Here is a 27,896-nt window from a genome sequence, read left to right on the forward strand (position 1 = left end):
CACAAATGTCAACGCCAGATACCACAAATGTCAACGCCAGATACCACAAATGTCAGTTCCAGACACCACAAATGTCAGTGCCAGACACCACAAATGTCAACGCCAGATACCTCAAATGTCAACGCCAGATACCACAAATGTCAGTGCCAGACACCACAAATGTCAACGCCAGATACCTCAAATGTCAACGCCAGATACCACAAATCTCAATGCCAGACACCACAAATGTCAGTGCCAGACAAAACAAATGTCAGTGCCACACACCACAAGTGTCAGTGCCAGATACCACAAATGTCAGTGCCATACACCACAAATGTCAGTCCCAGATACCACAAATGTCAGTGCCATACATCACAAATGTCAGTCCCAGATACCACAAATGTCAGTGCCATACACCACAAATGTCAATGCCAGACACCACAAATGTCAGTCCCAGATACCACAAGAGTCAGTGCCATACACCACAAATGTCAATGCAAGATACCACAAATGTCAACGCCAGACACCACAAATGTCAACGCCAGATACCAAAAATGTCAGTGCCGGACACCACAAATGTCAGTGCCGAGCACCACAAATGCCAGTGCCAGATACCACAAATGTCAGTGCCATACACCACAAATGTCAATGCCAGATACCACAAATGTTAGTGCCAGACACCACAAATGTCAGTGCCAGACACCACAAATGTCAGTGCCAGATTCCACAAGAGTCAGTGCCATACACCACAAATGTCAATGCCAGATACCACAAATGTCAGAGCCAGACACCACAAATGTCAGTGCCAGATACCACAAATGTCAGTGCCAGATACCACAAATATCAGTGCCATACACCACAAATGTCAATGCAAGATACCACAAATGTCAATGCCAGACACAACAAATGTCAACGCCAGATACCAAAAATGTCAGTGCCGGACACCACAAATGTCAGTGCCGGACACCACAAATGTCAGTGCCAGATACCACAAATGTCAGTGCCAGACACCACAAGTGTCAGTGCCAGACACCAAAAATGTCAGTTCCAGATACCACAAATGTCAGTGCCATACACCACAAATGTCAATGCCAGATACCACAAATGTCAGTGCCAGACACCACAAATGTCAGTGCCAGACACCACAAATGTCAGTGCCAGACACCACAAATGTCAGTGCCAAATACCACAAATGTTAGTTCAAGATACCAAAAGAGTCAGTGCCATACACCGCAAATGTCAATGCCAGATACCACAAATGTCAGTGCCAGACACCACAAATGTCAATGCCAGATACCACAAATGTCAACGCCAGATACCACAAATGTCAGTCCCAGATACCACAAATGTCAGTGCCATACACCACAATTGTCAGTGCCATACACCACAATTGTCAGTGCCAGATACCACAAGAGTCAGTGCCATATACCACAAATGTCAACGCCAGATACCACAAATGTCAGTGCCAAACACCACAAATGTCAGTGCCAGACACCACAAATGTCAGTGCCAGATACCACAAATGTCAGTGCCAGATACCACAAGAGTCAGTGTCATACACCGCAAATGTCAATGCCAGACACCACAAATGTCAGTGCCAGATACCACAAATGTCAGTGCCATACACCACAAATGTCAATGCCAGACACCACAAATGTCAGTGCCAGACACCACAAATGTCAGTGCCAGACACCACAAATGTCAGTGCCATACACCGCAAATGGCAATGCCAGATACCACAAATGTCAGTGCCAGACACCACAAATGTCAGTGTCATACACCACAAATGTCAGTGCCATACACCACAAATGTCAGTGCCATACACCACAAATGTCCGTGCCAGATACCACAAGAGTCAGTGTCATACACCACAAATGTCAACGCCAGATACCACAAATGTCAGTGCCAAACACCACAAGTATCAGTGCCAGACACCACAAGTGTCAGTGTCAGACACCACAAATGTCAGTGCTGAACACCACTATACATCAGAGCGAGACACCACAAATGTTAGTGCCAGACACCACAAATGTCAGTGCCAGACACCACAAATGTAGTGGCGGATACCACAAATGTCAGTGCCAAATACCACAAATGTCAGTGCCAGACACCAAAAATGTCAGTACCAGACACCACAAATGTCAGTGCCAGACACCACAAATGTCAGTGCCAGACACCACAAATGTCAGTGCCAGACACCACAAATGTCAGTGCCAGACACCACAAATGTCAACACCAGACACCACAAATGTCAGTGCTGGACACCACTACAAATGTCAGTGCCAGATACCACAAATGTCACCACAAATATCAATGCTGGACACCACTATACATTAGAGCCAGACAACACAAATGTCAGCGCCAGACACCACAAATGTCAACACCAGACACCACAAATGTCAGTGCTGAACACCACTATATATCAGTGCCATACACCACAAATGTCAGTGCCAGACACCACAAATGTCAGTGCCAGATACCACAAGAGTCAATGCCATACACCGCAAATGTCAATGCCAGATACCACAAATGTCAGTGCCAGACACCACAAATGTCAGTGCCAGATACCACAAATGTCATTGCTAGACACCACAAATGTCAGTGCCAGATACCACAAGAGTCAGTGCCATACACCACAAATGTCAATGCCAGACACCACAAGCGCCAGTGCCAGACACCACAAGTGTCAGTGCTGAACACCACTATACATCAGAGCCAGACACCACAAATGTCAGTGCTGGACACCACAAATGTCAGTGCCAGACACCACAAGTGTCAGTGCCAGACACCACAAGTGTCAGTGCCAGACACCACAAATGTCAGTGCCAGACACCACAAATGTCAACCCCAGACACCACAAATGTCAATGCCAGATACCACAAATGTCAACGCCAGATACCACAAATGTCAACGTCAGATACCACAAATGTCAGTACCAGACACCACAAATGTCAGTGCCAGACACCACAAATGTTAGTGCCAGACACCACAAATGTCAGTGCCAGATACCACAAATGTCAGTGCCATACACCACAAATGTCAGTGCCATACACCACAAATGTCAATGCCAGATACCACAAATGTCAGTGCTATACATCACAAATGTCAACACCAGATACCACAAATGTCAGTGCCAGACACCACAAATGTCAACGCCAGATACCTCAAATGTCAACGCCAGATACCACAAATCTCAATGCCAGACACCACAAATGTCAGTGCCAGACAAAACAAATGTCAGTGCCACACACCACAAGTGTCAGTGCCAGATACCACAAATGTCAGTGCCATACACCACAAATGTCAGTCCCAGATACCACAAATGTCAGTGCCATACACCACAAATGTCAGTCCCAGATACCACAAATGTCAGTGCCATACACCACAAATGTCAATGCCAGACACCACAAATGTCAGTCCCAGATACCACAAGAGTCAGTGCCATACACCACAAATGTCAATGCAAGATACCACAAATGTCAACACCAGACACCACAAATGTCAATGCAAGATACCACAAATGTCAACACCAGACACCACAAATGTCAACGCCAGATACCAAAAATGTCAGTGCCGGACACCACAAATGTCAGTGCCGAGCACCACAAATGCCAGTGCCAGATACCACAAATGTCAGTGCCATACACCACAAATGTCAATGCCAGATACCACAAATGTTAGTGCCAGACACCACAAATGTCAGTGCCAGACACCACAAATGTCAGTGCCAGATTCCACAAGAGTCAGTGCCATACACCACAAATGTCAATGCCAGATACCACAAATGTCAGAGCCAGACACCACAAATGTCAGTGCCAGATACCACAAATGTCAGTGCCAGATACCACAAATATCAGTGCCATACACCACAAATGTCAATGCAAGATACCACAAATGTCAACGCCAGACACAACAAATGTCAACGCCAGATACCAAAAATGTCAGTGCCGGACACCACAAATGTCAGTGCCGGACACCACAAATGTCAGTGCCAGATACCACAAATGTCAGTGCCAGACACCACAAGTGTCAGTGCCAGACACCAAAAATGTCAGTTCCAGATACCACAAATGTCAGTGCCATACACCACAAATGTCAATGCCAGATACCACAAATGTCAGTGCCAGACACCACAAATGTCAGTGCCAGACACCACAAATGTCAGTGCCAAACACCACAAATGTTAGTTCAAGATACCAAAAGAGTCAGTGCCATACACCGCAAATGTCAATGCCAGATACCACAAATGTCAGTGCCAGACACCACAAATGTCAATGCCAGATACCACAAATGTCAGTCCAAGATACCACAAATGTCAGTGCCAAACACCACAAATGTCAGTGCCAAACACCACAAATGTCAGTCCCAGATACCACAAATGTCAGTGCCATACACCACAATTGTCAGTGCCATACACCACAATTGTCAGTGCCAGATACCACAAGAGTCAGTGCCATATACCACAAATGTCAACGCCAGATACCACAAATGTCAGTGCCAAACACCACAAATGTCAGTGCCAGACACCACAAATGTCAGTGCCAGATACCACAAGAGTCAGTGTCATACACCGCAAATGTCAATGCCAGACACCACAAATGTCAGTGCCAGATACCACAAATGTCAGTGCCATACACCACAAATGTCAATGCCAGATACCACAAATGTCAGTGCCAGACACCACAAATGTCAGTGCCAGACACCACAAATGTCAGTGCCATACACCGCAAATGTCAATGCCAGATACCACAAATGTCAGTGCCAGACACCACAAATGTCAGTGTCATACACCACAAATGTCAGTGCCATACACCACAAATGTCAGTGCCATACACCACAAATGTCCGTGCCAGATACCACAAGAGTCAGTGTCATACACCACAAATGTCAACGCCAGATACCACAAATGTCAATGCCAAACACCACAAGTATCAGTGCCAGACACCACAAGTGTCAGTGTCAGACACCACAAATGTCAGTGCCAGACACCACAAATGTAGTGGCGGATACCACAAATGTCAGTGCCAAATACCACAAATGTCAGTGCCAGACACCAAAAATGTCAGTACCAGACACCACAAATGTCAGTGCCAGACACCACAAATGTCAGTGCCAGACACCACAAATGTCAGTGCTGGACACCACAAATGTCAACACCAGACACCACAAATGTCAGTGCTGGACACCACTACAAATGTCAGTGCCAGATACCACAAATGTCACCACAAATATCAATGCTGGACACCACTATACATCAGAGCCAGACAACACAAATGTCAGCGCCAGACACCACAAATGTCAACACCAGACACCACAAATGTCAGTGCTGAACACCACTATATATCAGTGCCATACACCACAAATGTCAGTGCCAGACACCACAAATGTCAGTGCCAGATACCACAAGAGTCAATGCCATACACCGCAAATGTCAATGCCAGATACCACAAATGTCAGTGCCAGACACCACAAATGTCAGTGCCAGATACCACAAATGTCATTGCTAGACACCACAAATGTCAGTGCCAGATACCACAAGAGTCAGTGCCATACACCACAAATGTCAATGCCAGACACCACAAGCGCCAGTGCCAGACACCACAAGTGTCAGTGTCAGACACCACAAATGTCAGTGCCAGACACCACAAATGTCAGTGCCAGATACCACAAGAGTCAATGCCATACACCACAAATGTCAACCCCAGACACCACAAATGTCAGTGTCAGACACCACAAGTGTCAGTGCTGGACACCACAAATGTCAGTGCCAGACACCACAAATGTCAGTGCCAGACACCACAAATGTCAGTGCCAGACACCACAAATGTCAACCACAGACACCACAAATGTCAATGCCAGATACCACAAATGTCAACACTGGATACCACAATGTCAGTACCAGACACCACAAATGTCAGTGCCAGACACCACAAATGTCGGTGCCAGACACCACAAATGTCAGTGCCAGACACCACAAATGTCAGTACCAGACACCACCAAACATCAGTGCCACAACCCAATGAGCTTCACACATGGACACTCCCCTTCAGGTACATAGAGTATTTTTTCTTATAAGAGCAATAATTACAGCCGCCCTCCTTTAATGCCATGGTATTCGTTTGAATTCCAGATCTTTTCTTTTTTATGTATTTTATATTTTTCATTTTGAACCAAATACATTTGTAGATAGAAATCCCTTTTTCTAGTATTGACTTATATTCTTGAAAATAACAAATGTTGGCATTCATAGTGTTAAACAGCTTTTGTAATCCAATGCCAACTGTCTGCATACAAAATGTGGGTGGGGAAGGATTTATATATAGAGAGAGAGTCATTGATAAATCTCTCCACGCTTGGTTTGAAAGTATTAAGCAGAAGACAGTGATCAAAATGTTGACCAGTAGAATAACATAACACACACTCAGCAATTTTTTATTAGATGAGAACGTGAATAAAACAACTAAATGTAACGAATAAGCACGGGCAGAAAACACTCCTCTTATATAACCTCTTAAAAACCTGCCATACTTTCTGATAGGTTGGTGTGGTGCTCTCTTTCTCACGTCCGCAATATTGTGTGAAAGAGGACCCATTCAATAACAAATGTGTTTGTTTACATAGACAATTCACATAAAAACAGAGAAACAAGAAACATCTCAATATCAAAGAATTTTTTGACATATTACTAACCTATGGAAGGTTGGTATCCTCTGTGTAGCTGGTATTGGAGCAATGCACAGAATTCGTGCTGAACACACCGTCTTGCAGGCATCTACTTCAGGTTTAGGTGCTAGTTTGAGAAGACACACCTGCCCCACGTACCCATCACTATTGCACACCCAAACCTCTCGCTGTTCCTCAAGCCCTGCTGGAGGTGCTGGGCTTGCACAGGAAAACTGCATCCCACTACGTGTCTTCGATATGGGAATTGGCTTCAGGAATTTTGGTGGAAATGTATCTTTGGAATCAGCTGAAATTAATTTAATAAAACAATTAAGTGATGATAGTTAACAGTTATATTTACTATAAAAAATTAACCCTTTCATTGCCACCAACATTTTGGTACAATATTTTGCACATTGTTATAAATTATATGGGTTTAATTTTGTCAATATTGACACAAGTTGACTGGTGCTTATGCAATACTGAAAGATAATGTAAGGCAATATAAACAGTACCATATTTGTAAAAATAAAAATAGTAATAAAAGTAAAAATGTAAGCATGGATGAGTTTGTGATTGCTAATGTTGGAGCAAAATACATGACCCAAAAGCAATTTAAAAAATTCCAACAAATTATAAACCAATGGTAGACAATGTTTTGAAAGGTTAGGTTGCATAATTAATAATGATCAACATGTTTAAAAATGCAAAATGCACACAATACAAGGTTTGCTGTTGAGATAAACGATAAACATTTTTTTGACAGGAATTGAGTTCAAAGCGATGATAACAACACACGCTAAAAATGCAAAGGCTCATGGGTAGACGCTTGTTCGTAAACAATGACACGCTATGGCCATCTGACGTATGCGCAGGTAACAACTCCCCCACTTTAAATCATAAAATCAATTGACAACATTTTATGATTTAATAATCTACTCACCTAGTTTCTGTTTGGCTTTATTGAAGTCCATTTCCCATGTAATTCTCATATTGAGATCCGTGAAGACCAAAATATGGCTGTCAAGACCATCACTAGAAATATAAATAATATGTCGTTACAGGCTATGATAGGTACTGTGCAGAATTACTGATATTTGAAGGGGGCAGGGTGGTTACCAACTATTTTTAACAAATATTCTTACAGCTTGTAATGGTTTGAAAGTTACTATGGGAACAATATTCAGTGATGGAGACAGTGATGACACTACAGGCAAAGGAGACATATATAATTTACATATGTTTTTGTAATATTGTAATTATATACCCTATATATAAAATATGTTTTTGAAATGCAGTCCCTCACCCCCTTGGCTATTTTCGCCAATTTTTTGTCGCCGGAGCGATTCACGTCCCAAATGTTGGTTCTCTGGGCGTCTCTAATAACTACCCTACATGTATCTAACCACTGGACTGGATTAGCTAAATTATGAAAAATTCATAGAAGATTGGGCGAAAATCGGTCGTTTTTAGCCTCAACGTTTTTTTGCTCGGAAACGCAGGGGCGATAAGACTCGATTTTCAAGAACGCAGGTCACTCGGATCGGACGGTTTCTATTGTTTCGAGTTTGTTGTGTGTCTAGAAACATAACAACTTTGTTTTTTGGTGAATATAGAACATGCTCTGTTCCAATAAAGGATTTTTATATGCAAATCAAACAATATTAATAGTTCCTTATTGTAACGTCTCCCATATAAATAGTCCTGTACTCCCCAGAATTTGACAATGGTACTAGCCCAGAATTGGCTTTCTGTTCAGCGCAACTTTGATTGTAGCAATGTTTACGCCACTGTACGAAAATACGCACACTCGCGAATTTTACTCACTTTAGCATTTTAGGATAGTGGGAATAGAAGCAAATAGATGAAAATGCCAGTTACATCACTCATGAAGATTGATGATTCGATTGCTGGCCGGGATAGATGTATTAAGTGTTCATTTCTATGCAATATGTCTACACATGCGATTCTCAATTTTGATGTATAAAATCATATCGCTGCTGTGGACGGCGATGGCTGACAGATTGTTTTGGTTCAACGGCTTTCTTGGCATGGGCAACTGATTTTTAGGTTTCTATTTTTTTTTTATATTCTGACGTTTACTTGGTCGTATTTTGTATATACCACTCAGACACTGACAACAAGTAAGTAAACGGGCCGAGGCATAGTCAACATGGATTTCTGAAGGCCTCGAAAAAAGCGTCATCTTACAACATTAGTGAATGAAATTTACATTACAGTCTCATGCTTCCGAACAATCTGATATTTATGCTGGATAACAAAGTATACAAGTACTTTCTACGATATACTGCAAAATGGAAATAACATACCTATTTAACCGTTGTTGATTTTTGTACAAAATTCCAAGAACACAAAACAAACAACTGATAAACAATCAATCAAACAATCGACAAAACAAAAACACTAACAGTCACTGTAGCCACACCAGTAAGAAAAAGATACTGTGGAACTCATTTCAAATGTAAATACAAAATAAATGTCAGTGAATACAATATGTATTAATCTACAGCCTTCATGGACAAGTTCACAGCCTCTAATATTGCAAAACCGTTAGTTGTGAACTGAACTTTAAATCTCGTCAGGATTTCCACATGAAGTTACACAGATAGAAAAAAAATGCAATATTAAGACAAGGAAATATAATGCTTTTTGTCAAGGCTATATCCTAAATTCTCTTATTTTGGGGGTATTTTTGTGAGTGTACATGTATGTATTAAAATTATCGTAGCTTCAAATGTAGTCATAGTACAAATGTAAAGTAAACAAAATTAACGAGTCATTTTGGATTTGTTGGAAAAGTAGCCGAAATGCTGTGACATGGTCTAATTGGTGGTGGGAATTGCCAAGCCAGTTTATAGAACAAGCCAGTAGGCTGGTTGGCGATCATGTTTTCGGCTGTTGCCATGGTAGGACATGAACGTGAAGCTAACGTCGGTTTATAACTAAAACCAGGCCCCGTATACGAAGTTTGCAAAAAACGTTCAGTCTTTAGAAGTCACTTTATTTTATTGCTAGGATGTATTCTGCTGTTAAATTTATTATTTCCAACCGTTTTTCGATAATATTTTCTAGATTGAAGGCAGCATTTACAGTTCATTTATAGTTCAAAGTTGTGTTGGGATTACGTTGATACAGTGTAAAATTGTAGGCACCGGTGATCAGTGTGCAATGTAGCCAACATAAAACAAAACATGATTGTATTACTAGTAACACTGTTATTACAAGACTGGTGGAAGGTAATAATTTTGGAGCGAAAGTATTAAAGAATCAGTTGTTGGCTGTTGCCATGGTAGTGGTGAGCGAGAATTTTTTTTTCAATTAGTGACAGTATGACCTGCCTGTCAAGTATGAACAAAATCAGCCAAGCCAAAAAAACCACAGAGCAGTTAAAAGCCGCTAGTGAAAAGTTACCCCAACTTTGAGGTCAAGTTTCTCGGTAATGAAAATAGACATAAAACAACCAGTAAATGTATGCCCATCACACTCAGGCTTAGAAATCCTAGAATAGTAGGATGAGATACATTTGGCGCGAAGGTATTCAAAAAATCATTTTTTTTTGATGGGCCAGAATTTGTTCACAGATTTTACAACCTGGCGTGAAGGTGTGACTTGCCTGCCAAGTTTGAACCAAATCGGCCCAGCCAAAAAAATCACAGAAGAGTCAAATTTCTCAGTAATGAAAAAAGATATCAAAAATTCAAATAGTAACTTTGTGCCCACACTCAAGCTGAGTAGAATGAGCTATGTCTGACGAGTTTTATCCAAAAATTTGTAGGAGGAGATACATTTGGCACAAAGCTATCCAAAAAAACTGGCTGTTACTATGGCAATGGTGGGCCAAATTTTTTTTCTTCAGATTTTACCTATTAACTAGAGTGATGGTGTGACCTGCCTACCAAGTTTGAGGGAAATAGGCCAAGCCAAAAAATCACAGAAGAATTATTACGTGAAAACACTGGAAATCACGCACACAGACACACAAAATTGATTTTAAGGGCAATCCTAGCAGAGCAGATCGCCAATAGTGAACAAAAATGTTCGTAAATATTACTGACCGCAAAAGACGCTCATCGCGAAGTGGCTTGTTATTTTAAAAAAAAATTTAAAAAATTATGAGACAAAACTAGTTGTTGGCATTCAAAAGGTACATCTCTCATGACATAAAGCAGAGTATGGTATTTTTGTTATACTTACGGTGTTGTTGCTTGTAGTTCAACTTCTTTGGCAGGAAAAGTAGGGGACATGACAGGAATTCTATTCTCAGTTAATTTCTTGTTGATGTTTGACATTAACTCATTCAATGCCGCATCCAACGACTGACAGAGAGTAAGAAATACAAAAATGAGATTTAGTGTCCGTACATATATGATAGCTGGAAAGAGGTTACCAGAACTAAAATAATCAGAAATGATGTATTATCAAGTTAATAGAAAAGTCTGTGTTGAATCTGGTACACAACTGTAAAACATTACAGTTTCTCACTTATAGAACATGTGAATGCTGAAATATCCACACTACTGTCGAATGGTTTCAGTGAAGTCACTACAGAATGTGGATTTACACTTATAGAACATGTGAATGCTGAAATATCCACACTACTGTCGAATGGTTTCAGTGAAGTCACTACAGAATGTGGATTTACACTTATAGAACATGTGAATGCTGAAATATCCACACTACTGTCGATTGGTTTCAGTGAAGACACTACAGAATGTGGATTTACACTTATAGAACATGTGAAGGCTGAAATATCCACACTACTGTCGAATGGTTTCAGTGAAGTCACTACAGAATGTGGATTTACACTTATAGAACATGTGAATGCTGAAATATCCACACTACTGTCGATTGGTTTCAGTGAAGACACTACAGAATGTGGATTTACACTTATAGAACATGTGAAGGCTGAAATATCCACACTACTGTCGAATGGTTTCAGTGAAGTCACTACAGAATGTGGATTTACACTTATAGAACATGTGAATGCTGAAATATCCACACTACTGTCGAATGGTTTCAGTAGAGTCACTACAGAATGTGGATTTACACTTATAGAACATGTGAATGCTGAAATATCCATACTACTACATTTATGATGTAAATGATTCTGATGGCTTCAAGGAGGCTTGTTTGTTTGTTTATAATACCTCATGTGGATGATTCAGATTTCCAGACAGATCATTTATCTGATTCAAAACATTCAAGTCTTCTTCCCATTGGCTAATCAATCTTTCTATGCTAGCTCTTCGGTTAGAGTGGGTAGGTTTGACCACTTCCACATCGTCCAAATGATGTTTCCATAGCAACTTGTACTTGCTCGCTTCCATTATAAGATTGGGATGGAATCTATCAAGACAAGTCCACATCAAGGTTACATTATTTCACATTAAAGTTCACAGCAAGTTCACATTACTTGGCATTGAGGTTAAATTAAGTCACTCCGAGGTCAGTTTATTTTATGTTGAGGTCAAGTTCACAGCAAGGTCAGATTATGTCAAGTTCATATCAGGGCCAGAATAGGGTCAAGTTACATCAAGAATCACATAGTTTGAGTTGACTGTTGGAATATTGTTTGTACCAAACTTCAATGAAATCATCAATGCACATGGTGGAGATCTATTTTCAGAATGGTTGAAATTTCACTTCATACTACAAAAATCAGGCAATTAAGCTTGAAATGCTAGTAATATCATGTTTATGTCATAATACACTAACATTATTTTATTTTAAATCAGTTTCTGCCATTTTTAAGAAGCCATAATCTCTCTCATCATGTAACCACCATATTGATTCAAATGTCTTGAATTGTGGGTCTTTGAGGGACACTAGTATGTGACACAATTTGAATACATTCTATTTCCTATTCAATGTAAACAAGTTAATATTACTGCAATAATGTCTCAGCCATTCAGCCCCCCCCCCCCCCCCATAGAATTCAGACGTGTGACACTCACACTGATATTGATGCTCGTCCAGATTTCCGTTTCACACTTGTACACATTAATAAATCAGAAAATAGAAATATAGCTCTGTCGGTCTTTTTTAGCACTACCTCTCGGTTAGCTTTCTGTACCTGTAACAAATTTAAGTATGACTTGAATTAATATTGATCATGCAGACATGGGCTATCATAATTAGGTGGTGATATTTATGTTTCCCCAAGAGTGAGTTTAGATCGCCAATGAGGTGGTTCAAATGTACAAAACAAATAGACCATGCAAGCGTTATGAAAACACCAATACCAACAACATGAACCTGATATATGCGTAACAAGAATGCAATAAACGTGAACTTTAATGCCATAACAGTCCTGGATGCTCAGAATAGGGCTACTGTACCAGCAATGTTTTTTTTTAGCATGCAAAGACAAAATTACTACTAACTTTAATTTCCAATGACAGATTTATTTTTCAAACTTACCATTTCATTGACAGGGAATTGTTTTAAAAACTCTCTGCCTGGAATGACAAGATCTGCATTGCCTTCCACCATACTGTCAATATCTTGTAAGACTTCTAGATTCTTTTCAACATTCTTTGCATCATTGATTGTCTTTGCCAGTTTCTGTATTTTCTCCAGTGCATCTTTTAAGCTAGTGTAGTCTGGGTGATCACTTGACGTGTGTTTGAGTAAATCCTAAAGCAAAGATTGAGTCACATTTTATATATACATGTGGATAACTATATCACATCTCTATACTGTGCACCGAAGAATAGTGAAAAGTCAAACATATCGAAACAACTCTAGTAACTTCTGCTCAGAGAACAGCCAGTTTGCAGAACCTTTTGCAGATAATATTTACCAAATTTCCCCCAACCTGATTATTTTACATTCCGAAACATGTTGAAAATAATCATAATCTGAGCTCAGGGCTGGAAAATATTTTTGGGACTGACTAAGTGCACTTATATGAATTGTTAGTTCAACATACTGTTAAGCACCCTAGTATTATTGATGTTATGAAACAATATTACACTCCATGCGAATTAGACGGTCAGCGTCAATTCGGAAAACTAGTACTGGAATCTATTTCTGACTCTAGATGGCGCTGTTTTGACTAAAGAGTACTCCTGCATGAAGTGCATAAAATATTTTGTGTTTCCAACTAACATACAACGATTCATGCTGCTGTACAGATTGACTGAAAACTACATTAATTGAGGAAACTGTTTATTATTGAGTATGCAGATTAGTTAATTCCAAACTAGTGTTAGATTTACAATTACACGCATAAAATACATGTCAATTTATATTTCAATCTGGTTGAACAAACTACTATTATAGTACTATAGAATAAACAAGATGAAAAATCAATTATTTTGCAAAATAGCTAATTAATATGCACAAATTGATTCTGAACAGTATGATTGTACTGAGTACTGACAAAACCAAAATACACTTTATGTACAGTTCAAAAATTCATCAAAGATTTAGTGTAATTTTAATTTTCAAGTTATACCCCTTAAAAATACCTAAAAGAACCATGGCCATTAAACATGGCATTGGGTTGAACTAACCTGAATAAGCAGTACGTATCTGGGTATTCTTTGTACAGGTTGGATGATCATATCATCAAATGTAAACTTGTTCTTTCTACTGCAGTTCTCCAAGAATTGACGAAAACTTGGTTTGCTTTCTTTGAGTTCTTTGAAGCAGTCTTTTGAATGTCTGTAGTTATCAACAAAAGCTAAATAATCATCTAAAAAGCGTTGTTTGGTAAACTGAAATGAAAAAAAAAATATTCATACTAAAACTGGTAATGAACACATCTGGATGTTTGTAAAACAAAAATTAAAGTCAATCAAAAAACTCAGGTGACAAATTATTAAAGTTAAAGTTAAATTATGCTATACTTTCTGTACCAACTTTGTAAAAAATCGCTCAAAAAGGAAAAATCAAAAATAAACATTGTCAACAATTAAACATTTTTTATATAATTAAATTTCATAACAAAATAAATGCATCAGCAACATTCAGTAACATTCATGTTACTAAAGTATCCTGACCCTCTGAATGAAACCATTACATTACAATAAATCATCTCCCTTACAATTATAGAAATATATAAAGAGTGAAGTGTCTTGTCCAGTGTAACAACAACATGGTACCAGTGAGGCTTGAACCATTCCACAGTGCCAGCCATTATATCTCAATCATGATAGTTTGGTATCTGAAATATCCGCTATGAATGAAACTACTGACTGATTACATTATTCAGCTTGCAATGCTATTACTGTTTGCACAAGTTCATTTAAGGGCAACCATCTGGAGACAGCTGTCCAGTCTGGAGTATGCTCTGAAATACTACATATGAAGACTCTTTATCAGTCGCCAACGATTAGATTTGGCTACAACAAATTATGTCATATTTGCCACGAATGGTCATTATTTGAGACCATGTCATCATCTATAGAAAGGTAATTTACACATCACAAAAACAAACTGCACAATACGAAGTAGAAATTACAATAGTTACAATAATCACTGAAAATAAAAGTCCTGCAAGGTCAATTGGAATGTTTTTGGTTTTTTTGGTCAAAAACCAGTGACTGCATAGTGTGCATCAAAAATTTGCCAATTTTAATAAATAAATAAAAAAAAAAAAAAGTAAAAATTATCCTACTGACTCGCATCCATTAGTGACTAGTTACATGTATGTACTGGAAGCATCAAATGTATTTAATAAAAAGACAATGAGCTATTTTTACCCAATACATTATAATGAATAATTTTGTACATTATCCTAAAGCCCATTCAAGTGCAAAAACAAATACTAGTATGACGATTTAAGAAGTGTTGAATGAACTACCAGAAAAACAGTGGTACCCAGTGATGGCTTAGGTGTTCCATGCAACTGTACAATCGCTCACATGAACTGAAACATCACACAACGAACACTTCCTTTGATGTTGGCCATAGTTGTATTTTGGCGGCTATGAAATCATGCCCATCCGAATAATGTATTTGGACAGATCTTTCAATTGTAATCATCTCGCTATTTATAATACAGCTAAACTATAGCCCACATATTGTACAAATACATGTTGGTTTGGTTGTATAGTGCAATGGTGGAAACAAATTTCATTCAGAATTATAAGTGTTGCAAAGCGTTAAAGTCGTCACACTTCATCATGTTTGATATGGGACCCATAGCAATGTATGAAATGTGTGTAAAATACAACACTGTGTGATGACTGTAACACTTTGATCGCTTTAAATCATTCAATGAAATATGTTCCAATAATGTATGGATATACTAAAGTATTACAAAAGTTAAAACGCAGCAAAGTAGAAGTCAGATGGAATGTGAGAGTTGATAAACTGTTTGAGGTAAAATATACCATGCAGAAGCTGGGCTTTCTATGCAATTTTTAAGATCTTAATAAAGTTTGTAATTGAGAAATGAATGAAAAAAATGACAAACATTCTCCATATAATGTATCATTTTACTAATTCATTTTGAGAATTGTTATTACCGACAGAATAGAATATGTAAATTGTGATTGAGTTTTTAGAGAAACTTTAAAGGATTAAATAAATTAAATTTTAAAACTTGTGTCGCCTTTGTATCAAATTAGTCAATCACTACTGAGAAATTTCTTAAAAGTTCATTAAGACATTTAAAGTATAATTTGTTTAATATAATAAACATTCCTTTACATCAGATATGACATCACGAGATATATTGATCAGGTCAGGCCAACAACCTTAAATAACCTTTATAATAGTTGCCATGACTACAAGAATGACACTCATGGTGGACAATCAACAAATCTGTGACATTTTGGGAACAACAGTAAACAAGCAAGCAGTGGTTTCAAACATCACATAGTTAGGCAGGTTCTATTGACCGTAGCATAACAGTTTACAAAGTTAGGCAGGTTAGGTCAGTTGCTCCATGATACCACCAACAAGGGTAAAAGCTGGAGGAATTCATTCACCATGTGTTCAATACTGATCATATCATATTGACTGGCTTCCTGTGCATGACATTTTAAAAGTTAAACACACATATTGTCACATTTTGTCTGACTATAGCTGGTTAACTTTCAATTGCTATCAAGATTTAAATTTTGTTTACAAGTACAAAAACTTTTATAAAAAGATTATTTAAAGCATGTGCACAATACATTATATTAAGGCAATGATTTTTTTTTCAGAATATGGTTTCATCTATGCTATAGACATAGCATGTTTTTCAGACAACAAACTTAGCATGCACAAACAAAAGATCAGTTTACAGAATTAGAAAAGATCAGAGCAACAGAATGCTCAAGCTAAAGTTCAAGTGTAAATTTCAATCCAACAATTTGAACTGTTGTTTTGAAAACATAGAGTGAATGAGAACGATGAATGTTTACATATAAATCGGAATATACTTTGGGTCTACAAACTTTCCCAATATACAACAACAACAACAACAACAATAAAATTGAGCATCTTTCCAGGTTTATCTTCATTGAAACGGCTTTACTAAGTATCATACTCTTCAAAAACCTCAACACTTCAAAAAAAAAACAATAAAAAAAATAATAATCTAAAATTAAAAGATATATTGCCACTTTGTAATAATCGGCAGAAAACTTCCCACTGAACCCTGTAAACAATATACAAGTTTACCATATTTCATGAGAAATCCAACAGAATCCTGAAATGAAATTGAACCTACTAAAATTAAGTAAAGTAGCCTTGAGTAGACAGAACAATGACAAGTATGTTGGATTTGATGCTTAGACACCATGACCTATAGTGCAGGTTAGCTTCAGTGATTCAATATTTCATGATATGTTGTCAAGACAACTGATTTTATCACATTTCATACATACAATACAAAATGAGAATGGTGTTCAAATATTGCTCACATTAGATGTATGTCACAATTGTGTGACAGCATTACTATGGAGATCAAAATTTTTATTTTATTCTGGAATTGCAAACAACATATAATGGAGGTGAATATCCCGGCAAACACTAATAATATGACAAATATCTTTACAAAATAGTTAACTTCATATGTGGATATACAAAACATTTAATTAATTTTGTTTGATATTGCATCTTGCTAAAAAAAATGATTTATTGTAAAATATGTTTTACCCGAAAATATAGCAGTATTCATTCAATGAATTACTGAAAACATTAGTTTTCAATCAACTACACTTACAGATCAATCATAAATGAATACAGATATGTTTGAAGCAAAAACAACATTTTTTCCCCACATAAATCTTATACCGGTAATAATGTATCAAACAGAATTGTTTAAACATGTTCAACAAATTCTTGAAGTTAACCAACTTGTTACTTTAATGTTTAATAAAATAAACCAGTACAAAACATCAGTTTTATTTCATGAAAACCTTCAACTGACTGACTTTGAAATTTATAATTTCTACAATCTGTTTGTAATATTTATTCAAAGTTTAATTCACTAAAATGATGAAGACACAACTACATTTACAAGACAAGAATAAAACGCTATGCTGACATATACGTATACATCCAAACCAAATTTTTGATGCTAAATTTTATTTGTATACCACTACACTGTTATAATTACTGTCATGGCTGGGCACAATAATACAAAGATATGATATTCAGATAGATTTCATTATAAGAATGGTTTAACCATGCGTAAATTATGTGACACAGTTACCCTGCAATGTTTGGATTTCCACCAATGCATGTAGTGAAACCTAAAGTTATCGTTGAGGATACTATCTTGTATGCCCATTGCAAAGACACAAAAATGGATTGCAATCAACAGCATTAATGCAAATGAGGTCATAGTTCACAAATCACATGGTCTAAAGTACAATGAGCCTCCAGTAATTACAATTATGCAGAGTATCTAGAAAACAGTAAAACTGTCAATTTAGTTACATGATGTAAGGCAGGGTAGTTTACTATTGCGACCCATGACCCTGAGGTCATGACCTCAGGAAATGCGTGTGTAACATGATTGCATCGTCCCGACTCGTTCTGTTTTCCAACCACCTGCATTGAGTGTCTGTGTTGCTATAAACCGAGACATTCTAGTTTGTCAATCAAGTCTACTTAATATTAGGGGGTGCCGAGAGATGTCGTTGTTTATGTCTGGAGACAAAACTAATTAAAATCCCTGCACCTGATTTCCACTGCCATGTGTGGCATCTTGTTGTTTACATTTTCTAATTCATTGGCAACCCTAAAGTATCAACATGAGTGGTATGCTCAAACATGAAATACAACGTAGTATAATTTGTCTGAATATAGTTTAAATTTAATGATGTGGAAGACAAATGTTTGCTAGACAGAGGAAACAAAATCACAAACAAATCTTGTAGTCCAAGACACAGTGGTTCACACTTTAATGCTCAAATGTTGTCATCCCTAAATAAAACATTATAATGTTCATATTTTCCTTTTAATTTCCATCAAGACCTGCAGCCAATGATAAATTTCGCACAATTGATCTAAAATTATCCTCCGACAAAAATAATCAAAGAAAGCTTAGAAAGAACTCCCGTGTGCTGAGAGTTTTGTAGACACATTAAAAATTACTTATACTTGAGATATTGATGGAATAGCTGAAAACTAATTACGCAAATAAGGTAACTAATATGAACAGATTTAGGTGTAAAACTAATAAGGTCTGCACAATGTACCAAGTACCAAGGAATGTGATTAGAACCAAAAAAATATTATTTATTATGCTAATTAGAGAATTAATATGAACAGATTTTAACCCAAAATTAATCAGGCTGTCTATTGTCCTAGAGCATTTATGTACCAAGTTTTATTCAAATGTGATGATCAATACTTGAGATATTAGTATTAATTAATTATGTTAATTAGGTGATTAAGAAGCATAAATATTTACCAAAAACTAATATGGTGCATAGTCTTAGGTTCATTGAAATGTGATGGGTACTATTTAAAAGTTTCATTGAAATCCAATGAGTGGTTTTTAGACATCAGTGCAACAGCCATAGAACAGCAAAAAATTAACTAATTATGCAAATTAGGTAATTAATAGGCACAATTTTTTATCTCAAAATCAATCAGGTCTCTGCATAGTCCTAGAATATCTATGTCGCAAGTCTCATTGAAATGTGATGATTAGTACTTGAGATATCAGGTGAAAAGCTGAAAATTAACTAATTATGCTAATAAGGTGATTAATATGCACAAATATTTACCATAAAACTAATTAGGTCTCTGCACAGTCCTCAAGTAACTATGTACCAAGTTTCATTGAAACGTGATCATTACTACTCGAAATATCAAAAGCTGAAAGTTAATTAATTATGCAAATTAGGTAATTAATATGTACTGATATTACCCTAAAAACCATCAGGTCTGTGCAGTGTCATAGGACACCTATGTACCAAGTTTTATTGAAATGTTATGATTAGTACTTGAGATATCAGTGGAAAAGCTGAAAATTGATTAATCATTATGTAAATTAGGTAATTAATAATATTAACAGATTTTTACCCAAAACTAATCAAATCTGTGCATTAGTTCAGAGCATCCATGTGCCAAGTTTCATTGAAATCCAATGATTGGTTCTTCAAAAATCAGTGGAAAAGTCATTGAACAGCTTAAAATCAGTTAATTATCATGCAAATTAGGTAATTAATATTCATAGATTTTTACCCAAAACTAATCAAATCTGCGCACTAGTTCAGAGCATCCATGTGCCAAATTTCATCAAAATCCAATGAGTGGTTCTTCAGATATAAGTGGAACTGTCTTGAAACAGCTAAAAATCAGCTAATTATCATGCAAATTAGGTAATTAATATTCATAGATTTTTACCAAAACCTAATCAACTCTGCGCATTATCCCAGAGCATCTATGTACCAAGTTTCATCAAAATTTGATTAGTGGTTCTTGAGATAACGGTGGAACAAAAAAAGTGACATACATACATACATACATACAGACAGACATACAGACATACAGACAGGGTAACTGCAAAGACTCCCTTTTGTGCTTCGCGCGCGGGAGTCAAAAATAGGCAAAATGACACACCAGAATGATAGCAACAAATATGTTTTCGATAATTCTCATAATTATCATAAGACACTCATATTATAGCCATAGAAAGACACTCATATTATAGCCATAGAAAGATACTCATATTATAGCCTTAGAAAGACACTCATATTATAGCCATAGAAAGACACTCATATTATAGCCATAGAAAGACACTCATATTATAGCCATAGAAAGATACTCATATTATAGCCATAGAAAGACACTCATATTATAGCCATAGAAAGACACTCATATTATAGCCATAGAAAGACACTCATATTATAGCCATAGAAAGACACTCATATTATAGCCATAGAAAGACACTCATATTATAGCCATAGAAAGACACTCATATTATAGCCATAGAAAGACACTCATATTATAGCCATAGAAAGACACTCATATTATAGCCATAGAAAGACACTCATATTATAGCCATAGAAAGACACTCATATTATAGCCATAGAAAGACACTCATATTATAGCCATAGAAAGCAAATACAAATTTGCTGGAATTTAAATTAGATATACTTATGAATTTGGAAAATTTATAGATTACATTAACCAATTGAAAACACTCACAATTAATTCATTAACTAATCAAGACTAATGACGTAATATTAATGTTATGATTAGAAGGTTATTGATATACAAATATGTTTTGCTATAACTATGTACACGTATCCATGATAATGTGGAACCTCGGCTTTACAGCATGTTTCTTTTATCATCTATCAATGCACGTCCATAACTCTCTTCAAAGTGTTGAAATTCCTAGAAATCAATCATCAACTATCATGCAAACTTGTTGACAAGTCTTGGCTACTTTGACGTAATATTTCTGTCAGCTGCAGTCAACAGACGGCCAATCAGCAAGAGTCTCTTAGGACCACAGTGATATGTTGTCTATTGGTCTAGGTTATTACAGTCTATCACAGTCTGTTACTGTATGCCAAATGAATGTATACCAGTAATCACAAAAATATAATAACAGGTTGTCAAATTGAGGGATAGGCAAGTCATGATAAATTTTTGATTGATTGCAGGTATCACAGAAAGCTCAATGTTCTTACCACCAGTTCCCTCTTTTTATCACAAATTCACAAAATAGTCTTGTTTATAGTCTACACTTTCCTTAAGATTGGGCAAAAATTAGCCGAATTTTTTTGTGTAAAAACTGAAAATTTACTAAATTATGTCTGTTGGGTTCATTTTCAGAAATATACAAGAAATGCAGAAGAATTTGAGCAAGAAAGTCTGGTGATGAAAAGGATAAAGATCTTATCCTACTTTCAGTGGTCCTAGCTCCTACTGAACAACCATGAAAATACATATTAAACATAATATGCACCCTCCCTCCCTCTCCTCTGAGACGATTCCTGGCTGTTTAGTGTTTGCTAATCCCTTTCTCCCATGCATCAGTCACACTTTAGTCAATCCACAGATTCAAAAATTTTGAACACTAGATTTGGTGACACTGATGGACACCGACTGCCAACCATGTTGTAACAGGGCACGCTATATAAATCTCTAAAAGACTTAATCCATAGTCTCAAATTACACTTATCCAAGCATCGCCACGGGTACAGCCTACTCTCAGATGTTACTCAAGTGAAGGAAATATAAAATTGATGACGTTTATCGAAGTCAACTGCTAAATGTAGATTATAATGTCAAAAATCACAGAATTTGGTACAAAATTTAACTTACAAGTAATTTAATTTTTTTGTTTAATTAATAACGATGAGAAATTAATTTGTAACTATCGCAGAATACACAAAATTCATTGCAACTATACCCAGAGACATAGGCAAAACAGAATGAGAAAAGAAAAACAGGGCTGGGTTGTTGGCTTACTTCATGATGGATGGAGTACCATAAACAGGTACTTGTCAGATCAGGTAATATGCGATAAACCTTAGAATCTGAATACCTTTATAATTTTCAGGTTGCATAAATTAAACACCTCTGTAAAGCAAAAAATTTACACAGTATAATCAGTGTTCAATTTAAATATATTTTATTTATGCTTTCTTTTTGGCATTCAGTTTAACCCCCCCCACCAACACCCACCCCCACCCCACCCACCATTGTGCAGCTTTCTCTTTGGTGGTCAGTTTAGACAGATCCCCTCTTTATAATACACATGTATACTTACACATGCTATAATAAGATCACCAATAATTAGATCGCCATCTCTGCGTTTGTCATTCCATTGGTCTATCCTAGCATCCAGCTGCTGTAGGAATCGTCTATGACTTTCAAGGATTTCTGGAATTTTATGAAAAATGACATCCACCATTCCTGCTTCAACAATGCCAGCGTTTTCTGGTCTCTTCAAAGGTTTCATGTATGTCTATAAAAACAAAAGTTATTAGAGATAAGAATTAAGACTTTGATAACTTTTATTGTTTATTTTATTAACATTTTTCACAAATTTACCACACACCGATTTTTCGATCATTTCTTTGTTAATTTTGCTCAAAATGGACATAATTTCCAATTGCCTACAGAGCAAATGACTCTAACTACATGTTTGACCAAAAAAATTTGTCACAATTAGGAGATTTTAATAAAAATAGAAATGATGTCATCATAGAATGCACTACAGCAAATGATGACATCATCATAGAATGTGCTATAGCAAATGATGACATCATCATAGAATGTGCTACAGCAATGACGACATCATCATAGAAGGCACTACAGCAAACGTTGACATCATCATAGAATGTGCTACAGCAAAGAATGACAATCATAGAATGTGCTACAGCAAATGATGACATCATCATAGAATGTGCTACAGGAAATGATAACATCATCATAGAATGTGCTACAGCAAATGATGACATCATCATAGAATGTGCTACAGCAAATGATGACATCATCATAGAATGTGCAACAGAAAATGATGACATCATCATAGAATGTGCTACAGCAAATGATGACATCATCATAGAATGTGCTATAGCAAATGATGACATCATCATCATAGAATGTGCTACAGCAAATGATGACATCATCATAGAATGTGCTATAGCAAATGATGACATCATCATAGAATGTGCTACAGCAAATGATGACATCATCATAGAATGTGCTACAGCAAATGAGATCAAATGCAGACGTGTGTAGATATTTCAACCCCAAATGTGTTATTTTTCTGTGATCCCAAGAATGTTTTTTGCATGAACAAAGACCTTGAACAATGGTTTCAATTAAATAGTTATTATTAGGTCTGTCTCTATTTTAGTTTGTTGGAATCGAATGTCTTCACAATTAATCACAATATAATATCTAGTGATGTCATTTGAATCACACACTATGAGATATCAGTAAATAAATAAATATTAAAGCAGTATTACCAAATATTATTACAAAGTAATATCTACTATATATTTAATTTTAGGTAGTTGACTACCATTAAAACATGATCAAATTTTGTTTTCTTTTGTTCACAGATTTTATATGGTCACCATCTATTCACACAAAACACAGATCAAAAATCCATTAAAATGGTAATTTTTAACCAAGATGGGTTTGGATCCTTATGTGAATTGTTCCAAAAAAGTCCATTTTTGAAATTTCTCAATCAGTTTTTGTCAAACAGAGCAATTCATACAAAGTAAAAACAAGTCTCAATTTCTGGAAAAAAAAGAGTCAGTCATTTTGAATAATTGATTCAAAACTTGAAACCAATGTATCTTAGTACGTATGACATTTGACATTTGACATATGTAAAGTTGCTAATGTATGTACCAAGTTTGAATGAAATTCATCCATACAAGCCAGAGATTCGATTTTGATAAATTTTTAGCACAAAAATGGCCACTATGTGGCCATCTTGGATCAGATGAGTCAGACAGACATTTACGTGTATTCCAAAATATATAATGTAAGTGTGAAGTTTGAATATGATCAGTTGAGGAATGTCTGAGTTACAGACTGGGATGCACACACAGAGGTCAATATATCAGTCAAAGTTTTTGAACTGTGTCTAAAAACCAAACAAAAAGCAAAAAGGTGAAGACATGCAAAAAATAATTTGTCATCCTCATTTATTTGGTAAAATGCCCATAAATAGATTTAGCCTTTAATAGCCACCGTGATTTTCTTAACCAACAAATCTACAAATGGGGAAAAATTAATTTTATAAAAAATCATAATATAATAAGTTCATAGATGATTATAAAAATTATCTTCCTGTTTTTTTTAAATTATAGCCATTTTCTCAGATTAATACATACGTTGAAATTAGTCATATCTAATGATGATGAACATTTTTTAACAGTGATAACATATTATTTGTACATACCTACTACCCTTTATCCCATCAACTCCTCGCTATCTTAAACTAGCTGTTTTTAGCAAATTTCAGAAATAAATGTATTTAAATCTTGAGTGATTAATTTAAGAATTTTATGTAGTACAAAAAATAGGTGGAATTTAGACACCCCTCCCCACCCATCATTTCTCTATTTTTAAAACACAAAACATAATCTAGTTAATTATTTACAAAGTATCATAAATATCTGCATCAAATCTTATCCTAGTCCAGACTACAGAGGTCAGTATGAGGTCACTGGTACCATGTATATACTGGATCCTTTTAAGTTTATTTACATAAGTTTAAAATAACAGATAATAATGGCTATAAGATACACATTATATGTTTGTTTTGCTGACTCAAAATACCAAAGGATTACGGCTATTACATTTTCTAGACACTGGAGAAGAAGTTAAAAAGTACTTTTTTCACGATATTTGTTGACTACAGAAGTTCATATAAAATATTTGTCATGATATTTTAGTCAGATTGCACCCAATAGGTTTAAGATCTGAACAGGGTCGCCAGTCTTGTCTCCATGGAAACAAGGATTTCAAGTCACAAAGCAGCCATTTTGTACAAAACTGCGTGTCAAATTTGGAACTTTGCAAATATTTGTTTATTGTGACCATTATTTTTTTTTTTAAGTGACTTTTGTCAAAAGCTGCCACAGTAATTTTGTTGGCATTCAACAAATGTGCTATTTTAATTTCACTGTAAACTCAGTTCTTTCTCTAAATGACACAGTGGTGGTAATTGCAGACAAAAATGAAACAGTCACATTCCTTGATGAGAATAAACTAACTACAAATGTAATCTAGTTTCAGAAGACAAGGTTATACTTCAACAGCACTGTGACATCCACATAATGACTGACAGAGAAATCTCTAACTGTCCATGTAATCATTTCCATTTGATGTTCAAGCGAATTCTGTTAGATAAGTAGAGTGAGTGTATGCTAACAATTAGTCTACCACACTGTATACTGGTTTTGGGAGAATGGAATATGCCATATTATGCTAGGGCCATTGTTATTGGTCTGACCATGAAAAAAATGATTTGATGTATAATGTTGTAAAGTTTGTTGTGATCAGTCAATGTATGTCAGAGCATGGCTCTAGAACAGCAATTTTATTCGGCCATTTTGAATCCAATCTGTGAAAACTTGCTATATATATTTCAGTGTATGTACCAAGATGGACAATAGCTGACTATGTATAACCTAGATCTGGGTTAAAATTGCCATCTTGAATTGAACTGTCCAATGAATACATGTGCATAGTTGAGACATGATGTATAATAAGTTTGAACATGATTGGATGAGGCATGTCAGATGTCTCAGGAACTGCATTCATTTAAACAAAATGGCTGCCAGTCATATATTGAATCTGATCTGAACATAAAATGATATGCATTAATGTCTCATAATGTCCATTGTATATAGCAAGTTTTAATGAAATCCACTCATACACAACTAAGATTTGGTTCAGGAATAGCAGAAATGCTTGATTCTGATGAATCAAATATCAAAATGGCCACAATTCAGTCGTCTTAAAACAGATTAGTAAACAAATGAACGTAGACATGTATCACAAGACATATGATGTGTGTGAAAAGTTTAAATGTAATTGGCTGAGGCACGTCCAAGATACAGGTCTGGATGGATGGACAGACAGCCAGCCACATGGTGGTCAATCCATAAGCGCTGTTTTCGTACTGTATCTGAATAAGAACTAGTAGTGTAGTGTAGCGTAGCATAGTGTAGTGTAGTGTAGTGTAGTGTAGTGTAGTGTAGTGTAGTGTAGTGTAGTGTAGTGTAGTGTAGTGTAGTGTAGTGTAGTGTAGTGTAGTGTAGTGTAGTGTAGTGTAGTGTAGTGTAGTGTAGTGTAGTGTAGTGTAGTGTAGTGTAGTGTAGTGTAGTGTAGTGTAGTGTAGTGTAGTGTAGCGTAGCGTAGAGTAGTGTAGTGTAGTGTAGCAGGGGTTTTCCTAGAAAAAAATTGCAAGATGGAGCACTGCAATTCAGCGGCGCCACCAAGTGGGGGAGATAGGGGTCTCCCTACCAGGGTATGGAGTTTTTGATAATTTTAAGTTAAAATAGAGCATTATATGGCTTCCTTGGGGCCAAAATTACTATCAGACAGGTCACAGTTAAAGACTGTGGCCACATGTGATCCCTGGTCAATGAGAATTTGATGGTTGCCAAAGGATCTGCTCCCCAGGGTAAGGGGGCACATGGCCATGGCTGCGCCCACATTCCCTTGTTTAAAAAAATCCCTGGTGTAGTATATGTATATTGTAGTGTAGTATATTGTAGTGTAGTATATTGTAGTGTAGTATATTGTAGTGTAGTATATTGTAGTGTAGTATATTGTAGTGTAGTATATTGTAGTGTAGTATATTGTAGTATATTGTAGTGTAGTATATTGTAGTGTAGTATATTGTAGTGTAGTATATTGTAGTGTAGCATGGTGTAGTAATAGAAAGTGTATAACAAGCAGCTGTGGACTGTAAACAGGCTGACTGTGTTCAATGCACTTTGACTCGAAAGAGATGACCTGCATCTGTGCTGCAGATTGTGATAGATGATATCATAAAATACAACTGGCTGTTTCTAAAATTACACAAGTTTAATCAACTGCACATGGGGCTCTGCTTTAGGAAGTATTTAATGACAAAACAGTCAGCTTGCTTCTCTATGTGATTAAAATGCAATGCGCTCACATTTACATCTATTACTCCCAGCCTTCATCTTATGCAGCCAGTGACAAAAATGTGATGACATCAGAAGTTCAAGTTGTCAAATGCTAATGAATATAGGTTATAAGACTACTGTGTTAAAGTTATTTCATTTAAAGCAATATTGTGATTTTAATTTGATATC

General features: G+C 36.4%; 1 protein-coding gene across 1 annotated transcript in view; it reads right to left on the bottom strand.

Moving 5' to 3' along the window:
- The window catches only part of LOC102805333 (uncharacterized), an 89,440-nt gene that overhangs the window by 14,839 nt on the left and 46,705 nt on the right, over nt 1–27,896 (bottom strand). Inside the window, exons 4-11 of the mRNA XM_085498386.1 lie at nt 22,847–23,044; nt 14,181–14,384; nt 13,084–13,299; nt 12,618–12,736; nt 11,811–12,009; nt 10,858–10,979; nt 7,586–7,677; nt 6,670–6,949 (exon numbers count right to left, since the gene is read on the bottom strand). Of these exons, the coding sequence (XP_085354512.1) occupies nt 6,670–6,949; nt 7,586–7,677; nt 10,858–10,979; nt 11,811–12,009; nt 12,618–12,736; nt 13,084–13,299; nt 14,181–14,384; nt 22,847–23,044 (1,430 nt within the window). The remainder of the gene's footprint in view (nt 1–6,669; nt 6,950–7,585; nt 7,678–10,857; nt 10,980–11,810; nt 12,010–12,617; nt 12,737–13,083; nt 13,300–14,180; nt 14,385–22,846; nt 23,045–27,896) is intronic.

This window comes from Saccoglossus kowalevskii, chromosome 4, assembly GCF_978046115.1.
Source record: "Saccoglossus kowalevskii chromosome 4, keSacKowa6.1, whole genome shotgun sequence".
Lineage (NCBI taxonomy): Eukaryota > Metazoa > Hemichordata > Enteropneusta > Harrimaniidae > Saccoglossus > Saccoglossus kowalevskii.